The 14,640-nt window shown below is 46.2% G+C and overlaps 1 protein-coding gene across 2 annotated transcripts in view; it reads left to right on the forward strand.

Annotated features, from left to right (window-relative positions):
- Positions 1-14,640, forward strand: part of COL5A1 (collagen type V alpha 1 chain) — a 317,689-nt gene that overhangs the window by 81,645 nt on the left and 221,404 nt on the right. For both annotated transcript variants that reach the window (XM_075905279.2, XM_075905278.2), the window contains exons 2-4: positions 41-208; positions 10,394-10,604; positions 11,615-11,777. In XM_075905279.2, coding sequence (XP_075761394.1) covers positions 41-208; positions 10,394-10,604; positions 11,615-11,777 — 542 coding nt within the window. The remainder of the gene's footprint in view (positions 1-40; positions 209-10,393; positions 10,605-11,614; positions 11,778-14,640) is intronic.

Below are 14,640 nucleotides of genomic sequence, written 5' to 3' on the forward strand. Positions count from 1 at the left end.
TGCCTGCTAATTCTGGTTTTCTCCTCTTTTCTTATTGCAGCGGAACCTGCAGATCTCTTGAAGGTATTAGATTTTCATAATTTACCCGAAGGGATAACGAAAACAACAGGTTTTTGCACAAGCAGAAGATCTTCAAAAGGCGCAGATGTTGCTTTTCGAGTAACAAAAGATGCTCAACTCAGTGCACCAACCAAGCAGTTGTTTCCTGGTAAGTAACCTTTTGATCTTTCACACACTTGTGTGTCCTGGAATTGCAACTGAAACATTTTGTGGGTGTTTGGAAGGGAAATAATCTACTATTTGGGGTTGATATGGATGGTCTAGTCATCTAATACTTTTAAAATAGCTACAGGTTGATCCTCTCTAGTCCAGCACCCTCAGGACTTGATTGGTACCGAACCAAAGAATTTGCCAAACCACAGAAGGCCAATATTGTCTGGCTACATTACCAACATTTCCACTGCTTACTGGGATGTTAGAAGATATTTAAGGGGTAAATTAGAGCTAAATAACAGCACAGAACAGTGAGAGCCAGGACTGGCGGCTTTATGGGACCACGGGAAACTTGGCCATGTCCATGAAATGTGGACATGCGGCTAACTAAAATCATGCCAGACCACAGATGTTGCTGGACTAGAGAAGTTCAACCTGTACATTCGTTTTTTTTCTCACTTCATCTGAACAGGGATGGTACATTATCCAGCGAACATGCAAACGCTGGCTAATTACATCCATCCCCATCTCCATGAACAAGCTGGTGTTTCTCATTATCATAGAGTGATATCCCCCCATGAGTTGGTAGTCCCAAGATAAGTTCTTATTGGAAGAAATGTTGAAATGTTAATCAGAATCTTATTATAGAAAGAAAATAGCCTTTGTCCCCTAAATCCAGTGAGGAACAGGGCACTTATTAAAAACCAGCTACACTATGGAGACATTTTTAAATTTTGCATTAGGTGATGGAGTATTAAGTGTAAAAAGCGAAAATGTCTCTAAGCAGAGAGCGTGTGGTCTTTGTTTGAAAGAAAAACGGGCCAATGACTTAAGAATTAAGCGGTCTGGCCCCACTTACTGCAGTATGTGGGTTTCTCACAGTCATGAGTGTATTTATTCCCCCAAACAGCCGCACAAGGGAGGGAGTGTTATTATCCACATTGAGGTATAGAGAGAGTAAGGGTATGTCTACACTACAGCACTATTTGAAATTAACTTAATTCGAAATAGCTAAGTTGAATTAAGCTAATTTGAAATAATGCATCTATACACAAAAACTATTTTGAAATAGCATGTCTACACTGAGTGGACCCTGAACCGAAGTTAAGGCTGGCTGGAACCAGTGCCGGCAGGGCATCAGGTTAGGACTTAGTGTGTGGGGCTGCTGCCTGAGGGTAAGTGAGCTCTGTGCTTAAAGGGACAGACAGTTCTCAAGGTTCCCCACTTGCTTGTCTACCTCGATGAGGGACAGCAAAGCAGTCCTGTCTTGGAGTGCCCTGAGTGCCCGCACTCGGGACACCACAGCACTCGGCCACACGGAACCAGAGCTGCCCCTGGGCATGCTGGTGCGTCTCGTGGGGTCATTGCCATCAGCCTGGCTGCACTTGCTGTAGGCTGCCATCCGGGGGGGTCCATCGGGGGGCTGTCAGGATCCAGGAGGCCCTGCGGGAGAGCGTCCACCCCAAGGAGCCCTCAGAGCCTCCCCGGTCCTCCCCACCGGGGGCTCGTGCCCCATTCCTCCCTCACGTCCTTCCACTTACCCCTCCCTAGCCCCCCTTCCTGATGTCAAATAAAAGACACGTATGTTCAAAAATAGAAACTGGGTTTATTGAACCTCTGGGGAGCCTGGGAAAAAGAGGTGGGAGAGGGGAAGAGAGAGGGTGGGAGAGGGGAGGGGGAAACCTGGGAAGACGGAGCTGGAAGGGGGAAGCAAGAGGAAGAAGGGGGAGGGGAAGCTCAGGGCTCAGGGTTGGGGGTCTCACTGGACCAACTTGACTCATGCTAACCTGCTCCTGGGTTCGCATGTGGCCTTTGGTAACCAGGCTGGCAGCTATCCTGCTATATACGTCTGCGTTCTCCATCTAGTGTGGAGATCATGGACGATGGGGGCATCCCACCAAAACCTGAATAAGGTCCACGATCTCCACCCTGGACCGGAAAGGCGCCTGCCTTCTCCAGTCCTTGTCGGGCTCCTGGGAGCTGGCAGACTGCTCCTGGGGAGTGGTGGAGGGCTGGCTGCCAGTGGCTTGCTGGTTCATGTTTTGGGGCCACTGAGTCAGGGGCCCCGGTGGCCACTGCTGGCTCTGGGCTGACAGGCTTGGAGCTGGCACAGGCGCTGTGGCCAGGGACTACCCCTTTAATGGCTCCGGGGCTGGGGGAGAGGAGAGTAAGTTTTCCTGGTTGTGCCCAGAGTGGCCACCAGGGCTCCCTGAGAAGGGCTGGAGGCCCCTTATTTCGAATTAAGTGTCTACACAGCACTTAATTCAAAATACCTATTTCGAATTTGGCGTTACTCCTCGTAGAATGAGGTTTACCAAATTCAAATTAAGGGCTCTGCTATTTTGAATGTATTTCCAAATAGCGGTTTGCATATATAGACGCTATTAAAGTTAATTCGAAATAATGGCTGTTATTTCGAATTAACTTTGCAGTGTAGACGTACCCTAAGTGCCTAAACCTTCCTAAAGTGGAATAAGGCATTGAACTCAGTTCTTGCGCCCGGGATGTGCAAGGTATACACAGTGGTTGGAACAGAAGTGGGGTCCAATGGTCGGAACAGAAGCCGATAGCTAGGACTTGGAGCCCAGGGTCAGAGCTGGAGTCAGAGGCCAGATGTCAGAGCCAGAAGTCACGGACTTGCAACTCAGGGTCCAAAGTGGGTTACCTGGCATGACAAAGCAGGAGCAGGGCTGGAACAAGGCGAGGAACAAGCAGGCACAGGAGTTATCACAGACTTGGAAAAAGTCTTTGAGCAGCTGCTGAACTGCTGCTGGGTTTGCCAGTTGGTCCGCAGACTCCTCCAAGTCTGGTGGAGGTAGCCAATCAGGCAACCTTCTACAAGCCAGCTGTGCTCCTCCGGTTGCCCGGAGCCCGGCTCTACTGCAGGTACCATTTCCTGGTATCCTGAGCCGTAGGCTAGCAGCCTCCCTGCTGGACAAGCCCACTAGTTCCAATTCATGGTGCAACTGGACAGAGTGAGAGGTTGAATCTGGATTTGCCTGGGATCACTGCAGCCTGCTGCGTTTAGCGTGGCTTGCGTAAAAGGTGCCATGTGGGTTTCCATGGCTGATGGGATATAGAGCATCATGCTCATTAATACAATCACCCGCTGAAAAATGTGCCCTCCTTGCATAGGGCCTCACACCTAAGAGGAGGGAGTATGCGTGTGCACATGCAGTGAAATCCTTTGTCTGAGAAGAGACACACACACACACACGCACACGCACGCACGCGCGCGCCTTCAAAAACTTTGTAAAAGAATGTATATAAAACCCTCAGGCTAAATCAGTGGCCACATAGGATACCACCACAAGTCCTTTTAAATGAAGATGCAATTTCTATCACACCTCGCATTTCACTGGTCTAAATGATGGTTGCAAGGCAGTCCTCTTGGAGTGACTGTCACTCACGTCCTACCGCCCTGGATTTGCTTGCTAGTCAACTCTAAAATGATATCTGGACTTCTGTGATTATTCTCATAGAATGCAAGGGAATCACCTGGTCACTCTTGAAGAAAGGATTAACTGGACTTCAATATCTGACTTGTCTGGAATAAGAACTGGGGAGCCAAGTGGCTGGATACCAGACAGAGGGTTGAAGAAGCCTTTACAGGGATTGGAGACCACACCCAGGAGTAGCAATGTGGAGCCATTCTGTTGACTTAAGGCCTGATCCAAAGCCCATTGTAGTGGGTGGATTAGATCCGTATTGCTTCTATTTGCCCCTTGGTAAAAGAGGAACACGATCCCATGAGGAAAACACCTTGTTGATTGCATCTGTGTTATTCCCCTTCCAATCTCCCTGTAATGGTTCCATCCTCTCACACCCCTGTATTCCTGCCCTCATAACAATATTATGGGGACTCACTCAATGGAGGGGTATTGGCCTTGCCGTCTACACAACGAGAAATCCTTCGCTCAATTTCTTCTTAGCCGTTACCCATGGAAAGACCTGCTGAAAGGCAGTAGAAAGTTTTCCTGAATCAGAAATGGGTAAAAGCTAAATAAAGACTGCAGGATTTGGCTGTGGGGATATTTTGAGGCTGATCAGAATTTGATATGGTCCACCAAAATTATTTTTTTAACCCAATGCTTATTTTGAAGCCTTATTTTTGCAGCATGTTCAGAGTTGCAGGGTGATTGGGGTGTGGTGGGGAGATGAGACCGTTTCATTATTTAATGAAACTCAAAAAGTTAAAGCCGCAGAACCCTTAAAACACAGTGTCGACATCTCCTGGCAAAATATACAAATGTAATATCCCTAAAGCAAACTCTATAAAGTTCACAAGCAGGAATGTTGTTACTTTGCCAATCTGAAATGTTGATTATTTATGTGAATATTTGTTCATCCAATTCTTCCAAGCCTAAATATTTTCAAGCCAAGAAATGGAATGCCACTGCCAGTCTGGAATCATGCAAAAAGTTTTCCATGGCTGTGACCGCTGTTATCAAGAGCCACATTAAAAGGATGTTTTTTCAGTGTGCATAATAGCCTGCTCTGACCCCTGCATAATGGGGGGAAACCTTTCACGGGTTTCCTTGCTGTGCAATTGAAGTGGCACTTTCAGGGCCTAAGCAGGTGAACGGGCCTTCCCGGGGAGTGAATGCACATGGCCAATGCAGCAAAGGAATTGAGTAACGCCGTTTCTAGGCTGTTAATACAATTTTCCCTTGTCCCAAAGAGCCATTTTGATAGCCTGGTGGAATCCTTTATATTTCCCCACTGCTCTGTATTCTCTTTTCAGCCATCTTCCTCTCCTCCTTGTTTTTCATGCACCCTCCTTCCTAGCTGATAAGACCTGGGTGGCACTTCCTTGGAGTCCATCAATGCGGCTATTCAGTGACTTGAAGGGCTGGCTTCAATTCGGCGACATCATCACGTCCCTGTCTCTTTCCAGCGGCTTCCTTTTGGCTGTTGCTGGCTAAAGGGAAAGAGAGGTGAAGAGAAGAATTAAGACCTGTGTCTCCTGGGTGCTGATCCAGAGTACCATGACTCCATGCCAGCATTTCCCCTTTGAGGCAGGGGTCGTCTCAGTACAGCCTCATAAATAGGTGTGACTGTAGTTGCCCCCTAGAAGACAAACAAGTGAGAGGAGATATAAAGATAACAGAATGATGGCAGAGCAAATTCCCAGGGGAAATGTGGTTTTTGTGCTATCATGTTACTAAAGGGATGGGCGTGGGTTGAAACCTTTAAAACATAAGTTTTCCCTTCTGCTATAAAGGCTCTCGGCAAACAGGTAATATTTTGTGCTAATTAGAAGCATGTTTTTTTTAAAATTAGGTAATTGTATGAGCTTTCCAGTCTGCTTCTGTAGTCGCAGCCCACAAAGCAGATTTTTTTGAAATGCATTTGTGTTTTTAAACCCACGAGAGCAAGGAAATCTGCCAAGATGATGCTTCTCCAGTTCCCTAAATAAATTCCTCGGCTTCATTGCAAAACTATGTTCTTCCAACCTCATGCACAGCTGCAAGGAGGACAGATAGAGATATAGATTTTCAGTAGAAGAGAAGAGCAACAAAAATGATTAAAGGCTGAGAAAACATGACCTATAAGGGAAGGCTGAAAGAACTGGGCTTGTTTAGTTGAGAAGAGAAAAGACATGAGAGCAGCTTCCAAGTGTCTAAAAGGGTGTTACAAGGAGGAAGGAGAAAATGGTTCTCGTTGGCCTCTGATGACAGGACAAGAAGAAATGGGCTTAAATTGCAGCAAAGGAGGTTTAGGAAAAGCTTCCTGTCAGTGTGGTTAAACACTGGAATAAATTACCTAGGGAGGTTGTGGAATCTCCATCATTGGAGATACTTAAGAGCAGGTTAGATAGACATCTGTCAGGGATGATCTAGATGGTGCTTGGTCCTGACGGGAGGGCAGGGGTCTGGACTTCATGACCTCTCAAGGTCCCTTTCGGTTCTAGTATTCCATGATTCTATGAATAGCAGCAATAAAAATGCAGTAATTTCCAGTCCTATTGCACACTTACCATTCTCTGCATTATCTGTGCATGTAGGCATGTGTATCTAAGGGTAGAACATTAGATTATAGCCAGACAGTTCCTTGAGGAGGAAAATGAGCCACACCAGAAACATCAGGGCTCCTCAGATGCACGATGAGCAGAGGTTTAAATTGGGCCTTTGAAGAACCATTGTGCTCTGAGGGTATGTCTAGACAACATGCCTCTGCCGGAAGAGGCATGTAAATTAGACTAACGGTCATAGTCAATGAAGCAGGGATTTAAATATCCCCCGCTTCATTAAAATAAAAATGGCCACCGCACTGTGCCAGCTCAGCTAATCGTCGGCACAACGCGGCAGTCAAGACGCGGCTCGGTCGGCAAGGAAAGCCTTTGCCGATCGAGCCTGTAAACCTCGTTTCACAAGGCATAAGGGCAACATTAACACTTGGCTAACTCACAAGTGTGTTGCCAAAAGCAATTTATAATGACCTTAGCTAGAGTGGTGCTCAACCTTGACAATATACAGATACAGGTTGCACCTCTCTATTCTGGCACTCTTGGGACCTGCTGGTGCCGAACCAGAGGGTTTGCTGAACCACAGGAGGCCAATGTTGTCGAGCAGCATGACCAACACTTCCGCTGCTTACTGGGCTCTTTGAAGACATTTCGAGGTAAATTAGAGCTAAATAGCAGCACAGAACACCGAGAGCCACGACTGGCAGCTGTAAATAAACTATGAGACCATGGGAAACTTGGCCACACCCATGATAAGTGGACATTCAGCTAACTAACATCATGCTGGACCACAGATATTGCTGGAACAGAGAGTGCTGGACTAGAGAGGTTCAACTTGTACAGTGGGTAAAATTCACTACTGATGTAATTCCCTTTATTGGAGAGAGATGTGTTCACCACCTTGAGCATGAACATAATTGAAAGTGCTGCATAGTGTATAAGGGCTTGACCGAAAGTCTACTGAAGTCAATGGGTGTCTTGCCATATATTGCAGTAGAATTTGGATCCGGTCCTATGTGCTATTTTTTTTATTAGTTTAATTGCATTTTGAATGGAACCCCCTCCACATAACATTGGATAGACTGGATAATTCCTAGTGTTGATGGTAAACACACCATTACTTTGCCAGGGTAACAGAATAATAACGGTGTAATGGCAGCCAGAATTTTTCAATTATGGTTAGTGAAGCTGAGAATCCCACATTGCCATGGAGACATTTTAATAATAATAATAATAATAATAATAATAGTTAATAGTAATAAATAAAATTAAAAGCAGCATTTTAAATGCATTGGCAACTCATTGAGGTTGAAAAGTTCTGTGTGGGGGGTAGTTCATAATGAAAATGCTCCATTTCATGGATCATTGTGAATGTGAATTATTTTACATAAAAGAGCCCAAATTGTTGCCAATAATTGTAACCAGGAAAGCGTCTGGGTTTGATTTGCAACAGCAAGGATGGGAGTATCCAGGAGGAAGGAAAAGAGACAGCGCGGCTCATCTGAGGGAAGCCCCGTTATTACCTACCTTCATTTTTGGGGCCACGTCTTAGCTAAAAGAAGTTTAGGCACTGCGAGCATAAGTTGGAAGCATCGGCCTTGGTTCTCCACTCTGTAACGGCGATTTTTACACAAATGTAACTTCATTGAAGTCCGTGGGATTGAGCTGGCATAAAACCAGTGTTACAGTGCAGGGAAACACGTTCTTTAAAACATCTAGATACTTTTAGGCAGAACCGTATCCTGGTCCATATCTGCAGCTGGTGTAAATTAGATGCAACCCCCTTGATTTTAACATAGCTGCACCCATTTACATCAATCGAGGGCCTACCCCCCAGTATTCTTTGTTTTGTTACTTTTCAAAATTCTGATCAGAGGGATCCACTTGCAGATGGTATTACCACAAGGATTGATGCTCACACAATGAGCCAGGCCCTCACCTGGAATTTCCTTCCTTCTGGGGACGTCACTAGCTGAGGGCTTGGTGACACTCTTGTGCTGATTAGGACCACTGAGGTGCCACCGAGGCCTTGTGGGTTCGACCTCTACCCTGGGATTGAATATCATTCCCCACTTTGCAGGACAGGAATTACTTTCCTTCCTTACAAGCTGCTGTGTATGGACTTGGTGACTTTCTCTTTTATTCTCTAATGATGGCTGAGCACCTTGAGAGGAGTTGAGGTGCTGAACGAAATTAATTTGAATGAAATAAATGAGTCCGAGGCAAAGAAACTGGCAGATGCAAATTCCCCCAGAACAGTAGAGAAAATGAGCTGACAGTCTCTTTCTCTTCTGATTTCCCTGCCTGACTGTTTACCAATCTGTTCTGTGGTCGGATACCCTCCCCACACTTTGAACAAGGCTCACTGTAACCTAAATAGGTCAAATCCCTTATTCAGCCCTGGGATGTCCTTTAAGAAAAACCTACAGTGGGCAGGGAAATCTGTGTGAAGCTCTTGGACGCTTGACATTTTTGTGGGTTATATGGCTGTGAATTTACAGCTTAATACATTAGCCAAAGGGCTATTAATCCCCTCTCTCTTCCTGCCCCGCACCAGACACCACACAGAGATGTTCACATCACATATAGGACACCCAACAACACCCTGAGTCATTCTGGGACTCCTTGGCTTAAGGTTTCTTCTGTGGACAGGCACAAAAGCACAATTACGTCTTTATGCCCTGCAAGTCTTACAAAGATGACAGAAATACGCCCTTTTCAGCAACCCTTTTCTCTATGATAATCTGAAGAAATGCCCTCCCACCCCTCCTGCAGTTAGCAATGCACCTGCCTTTTGGGGTAGGTAGTGTTCGAAGAGGGATCTGCCTTGGGTTTGCAATTTGGGTCCATTTCTGAAATGTGCAGTGCCACTGCGGGAGGGAGGGGCAGAAAGCCAAACCAACGGGAATTTCAGAGGCCGTCTGGCAGCTCTGACGGTCAGAAAACTCCCATGCGCTGAGTTAAATTGATCTGCGGTGCCTGAGGATGGAACACACCAAACGGTTGAGCCCATGCATCCCTGCAGCCCCATTGACTGAACCCCAGTTTCCAGGGTTTGCTTACATGGGCCTTGCAAGCATAAAGAGGGGATACACAATATCCCTGAGCACCATGGTCTGCCTTAAATCCCCACGTGAAAGAGGACGTGGTGGATGATTAGCAGGAGATGCTGGCTTTGCCATTTGCTTTTCAAGGCTCGGTCAAACCCATGTCTCCATTGTATTGTTGGATATTTATTTGCTGTTTAGATTTTTGCTGACCACGCTTATGCAAGGAGCCAAAGCCACAGAAGGTTCTGTTCCTGCCTAAAATAGACAAAACCCGATTGAAAAAATCCCCAACAAAACAACAAAGCGCCCTAATACATTGCATGTGTCTACTTAAGAAGGTACATATTAAAATAACCCCAGAGTCTTCAGCATCTCTAGACAACCTGGGGGCCCGATGGTGGAGCATATCTTGTCTCCTAAGAAGTTCCAGGGCATACTGTGGAAAGTCATGGTATCAATGCTACAGATTTACATGCATCATTTGCACCAACAGCACATTACTGTCCCATTGGAGATCTCCCATCCAATAACACTGAGGTCCCCCTCTGCTTAGTGTAGGAGTTGGTATGTTACTTGGCTGGAGATCCAATGGTAAAGGCCAAACAGGGGTTGCTGGTCATTAATGAATGATCCGTGGCAAAGTTGACTGCTGAACTGGAAGACTGAGCCATTAGAATAGATAACTCTTTCCCATGGGAGCTGCGTTCCACCACATTTTTTGTTGTCTTCTCCCTGGGCTTAATCACATAAGGGCTCCTAATCACAATGGGCTGTGTGATTGGGTGGAGCAGTTGGGCCTTCAGACCCATCCCAGAGGAAGTTTGTTGCTCCATCCTCATCCTGTGTGAAGCCACCATCCCGCTCCCTTATCAAGTTATCACCCCGGTGTTGTGGTGCTATTCGCACAAAACGCTTTGCTGTTTGCCGTCTTGGTGATCATGGAGATCATGTGCCTGTAGGATGCGTTGTCTTTATCCGCAGGTGGCACTGACACACCTCTCTGCCATGGCAGCAAGTTGGGGATCAATAATATGGACACAGCTGAAAGAAGGAACAATTGCCGGTTGGATCTCCACTGTTTATTGGGTTGTAGAAAGTGTGAACTATGCACGCACCTTCACGTCCAAAAAAACCAACTAACCCTTCTGTCTTTCCACTTCAGCGTCCTTTCCTGAGGACTTCTCCATTCTGACCACTGTAAAAGCCAAGAAAGGAGGTCAGTCCTTCTTGATCTCCATTTACAATGAGCAAGGCATCCAGCAGATCGGCATGGAGATGGGTAGATCTCCGGTTTTCCTGTACGAAGACCATACTGGGAAGCCAGGCCCAGAAGACTATCCTCTCTTTCGAGGCATTAATCTATCCGATGGCAAGTAAGTGAAGTGTTGCATCCTGAGTACATGACACGTGATAAAACCAATCGACTGTCTAGAGGAGTACCGGTATGAATCCCTAAGCGTGTATAAGATGTGTGTAATATAATTTTGCAGTGCTCTGTCTCCGCTTTATTGGGCTCTCATACTCTACCAAAGAAATAGCAGGTGTGCAAAACACCCCTGAATATCAGTGACATATTAGGTGTGTTAAGTCAAGGGGAATTTATGGAGATAGGAGTGGCATTTGCTGTGTGCAAAGGGCTTACACAAACCTGTGGGAGGAGTAAGGTCCGTTCTTCGGGGCTGAAGGAGGATGGAAGAGGGGGACAGGGGAGAAAATTGGACAGCAGGTGTAAGAGGCAGGGTAACGTAATGCCTTCCCAAACCGCCAGGCTGGCCCTACCCCCGCTCCATCCCAACAATGCCCCTTGCTTCAGCTCGGCTCTCAGGCTGCCCCTGGGCTTCAGCCGTGTTGTGGGTACTGTGGCAGTGCACCCGGCCTGTGCTCCAAGCCAGGAGACTGGAGATGCTTGTGTGCCCCATGCGCCAGGACCAGGCAGGCTAATGCAGGAGGCTCGACCTGCAGGGAGGGGGGTGGGATTCTTGGCGCCCATGGGAGGCGGGGCCTCAGGCAGAAGGGGCGGGGCTGGGGCTTGCCTCCCCCAGCCCTAGGGTTGCCCATTGGCCCCCTGTGTGTCACTTCTCCCCTTAAAGCCCCCACAGCTGTACAGAAGAGACTCCCACTGTGAGGGAATTAGGAGGCAATTGGTCCTAACTTTTACCCAGCTGAGGAAATTCCCATCTTTTGTGGGCTTGACTGGTACATGGGCCTTTTACTGGCTTTCTATCCTCATGGGAGACAGGGATTGGCCCATAGTTTCCTGTTGGCATCCTTTCACGATCAGCTAGTTGCTGTAAACTGTTGTCTCCATTCATGAAAGCAGAAGGCTCTGCTGAACGATTGTTAATCTTCGTTAATAACGATCACGGTTTGTGCTATTTTCCAGGTGGCACCGAATAGCCATCAGCGTGCACAAGAAAAACGTCACCTTGATTTTGGACTGTAAAAAGAAAGTCACAAAGTTCTTGGACCGAAGCGACCACCCCATCATTGACATCAACGGCATCATTGTATTTGGGACCCGGATACTGGACGAGGAGATCTTTGAGGTAAGGCACAGATGTCCGTCTGCCGTGGCCCAGGGGTGAGGCGTCGGAGGGAAATGCTGTACAAAGCCTTGGAGCTGATGAATGGTTTATAAAGCTCATTGCTGGGACTCATCATGTGGGTTTGTGTGGAAGCCTTGGTGTTAAAAAATATCCCACCCTGGATTTTTGGATGTTAATGCTTATTTTAATAGTGATCAGAATTGTGGGTGGAATCCTCAGCTGGATAGTGGATTCCAATGATACCCTGATAACTGTAGTCTTTAGAGCAGTTGTTTTAAAAATTAAGCTGCCTCTGAATCTGGCTTTCACATTTATATGATCCGGCGGAAGGGAAAATCAGGATTTACCTGGCACCGCAGGGCCTCTCTCAAGCACTCCGTGTATTTGAAAGTCAGTGACGAGGCTGAATCCAACATTCAAGCAGCGTTCCGTAATGCGAAGCCTATAACGGAAATGTTGGGCCAATTGGTCTAGTGGCCTGTCTTAAAATCAGAATCTGAAACTGGATAGAGTCCCGTGTTAGCCATTTGAAATGGGTTCCCAGGAACCTTTCCCCTTGCGTGTCGGTGTTGTTTAAATCAGGCTGGCCTTCCCTTGCTTTGATTCTGGTCAAGAATACAAACAAGGAGACTGTTTGTGCAATTTCAGGGCATAGTTTGTCCTAGAGTGTAGAGAAGGGGTCAGAGCTCTGATTTTATAACAGTCCATTAGTCCCTGCTCTCAACTTTGTATTATTTCCTGTGGCTAGGATGCGAAGGCTGAGGAAGGCAATGCTTTGCTTAGCACGGTGCTGCTCTCAAGGCTGTAAGCCTGGCTAGGAAGAGGGGTTACATCTTCAATGTGTATGGCATTGAACCCTAGTCTGGAGACACGACAAAGTTGGCTTCTCATTTACACATGTATAAATCTTGAATAACATTACTGCTGAAGTCAGCAGAGCAAAGTTATGGTAGGTGTGTGCAGAATTAGGCCCATTAAATTTTGCAGCTCACCCTGCGTTAGTTTTTTGCATTTGTTTGGAGGTAGAGTTGAGTACATCTCATGTAGCAAATTGAGCATTGCATGCAAGGTTCCTGCAACAATATGAATAATGATGGTTCAGTGAAGTCTGCTCTAATCTACACTGTGCTGTCTGTGATGTTGAAAGAAAGTCTTAGAGCAGTTTAATGTTACCAACCCTAGAAGATCTCCTGCTGTAAACAGAGCAAAAATGTATTGACCTCACATCACTGCCAGATCCCTGTTAGAAGAGAGTTAGAACCAATGCTCCTTCTATTTTTTCCATCCAGGTACAGAATAAATTTTGTTTTGTGCACTGATGCATGTGCAGTTGTGCACCTCCAGTAGAAACAGAAAACCCAGCTGTGGGTGCTCTACCAATCAGCTGGGCAGCATTTGAATCTCTACTGGGTAGCCACCCATGTGCTCAGCTTACAGAGAACACTGGGTAGGACTGAATCTCTAAGGGCGTTAAGTGAATAGGCATTTCCTGGAAAGATTAACAATTAAAGAGGAAAGTAAAAGCAGAATTTAATGGGTACTGACATGTCTTTCACATGTGTTGGGTGTGCTTCCAAAAATAGTCAGCAACCAGGCTGAATTCTGCATTTCAGCAGAGTTGTTACGTAAAGCAGATAATTTTTGACGGGAGACATGGCCCTCTGCACCTAGTTGACGTTTTCCTCCATTTATCTGCTGAAGTGGGTTGTGCCCATGGAAAGCTCATGATACTATATATATATATATATATAATATAATTTGTTGGTCTCTAAGGCTACGTCTAGACTGCAAGCCTCTTTCGAAAAAGAGCATCTAGACTACAACCAGTACTTTCGAAAAAGCAAGCCGCTTTTTCGAAAGAGAGCATCCAGGCAGTCTGGATGCTCACTTTCGAAAAAGCACAGTTTGCATTACATAGCGCCTTTTTTCAAAAGAGCACTTTCGAGAAAAGGCATTATTCCTCGTAAAACGAGGTTTTCCGCGGTCGAAAAAACTGCCCCATTCTTTCAATTTACTTTCGAAAGAACGCGGCAGCCGTCTAGGCTCAGGGGAAGTTTTTTTGAAAAAAGGCCACTTTTTTCTAAAAATACCCTGTAGTCTAGACACACCCTTCGATGCCACAGGACCACTCTGTTTTTTAAGGTTTTTTTTTTAAAGTTACAGACTAACACGGCTACCTCATGAGGCTCTTAAAAAATCAGTCTCATCCAACCTGGGTGAGAAGCTTGCATTTTTATTGGGTCTTTTTCAGCCGTTGGAAATGGCAGATCCTCCATCGTTAAAAACCAAACCAAACAACATCAGACAAACAAGCAAAAATGATCGGTTCCATTTTTCATGATACAAGAACAGGATCCTCCATGATAGTCCGTTTGCGCTGTCTGGTGGTGATATGAAACTGTGCACTCCAGGAGATGAACAGGACTGAAGTTATGAGGTTTTCTCTACTGCCCCCGAAAGCTTGATCTATCTCCAAACAGGCTGGAAATGAGACTCCATGGCCACCCTACGAAATGACGAGAGAGTATATTTTTGCAGCTGGCGAAGCTTTGTTAATTCCGCTAGCATCCTTTTACAGGCTGTCGGACAGTAGTGCCCTCGCTGGTAATGAAGTGGCCTTGATTAGAGCAGATTCATGGGACAAACGGACCCAGCTCTGCTCTTGGCCATCAGCAAAGGAGGCTGTTTCCATGCTGCCAGCACTGGTTGCAATGCACACATGGTAGATGATTGCAGCTATAGAGAAGCTGGGAACAATTATTATAGCTGACGAGGATAATTTATCAGACCACAAAAGCCGCCTCCGTCAATATATGTTTTTAGTGTCTTTCTCCTTTTTGCCTTCTCTGCATAGCAAGGAAGA

This window comes from Pelodiscus sinensis, chromosome 23 (genome assembly GCF_052426305.1).
Source record: "Pelodiscus sinensis isolate ZL-2025 chromosome 23, ASM5242630v1, whole genome shotgun sequence".
NCBI lineage: Eukaryota > Metazoa > Chordata > Testudines > Trionychidae > Pelodiscus > Pelodiscus sinensis.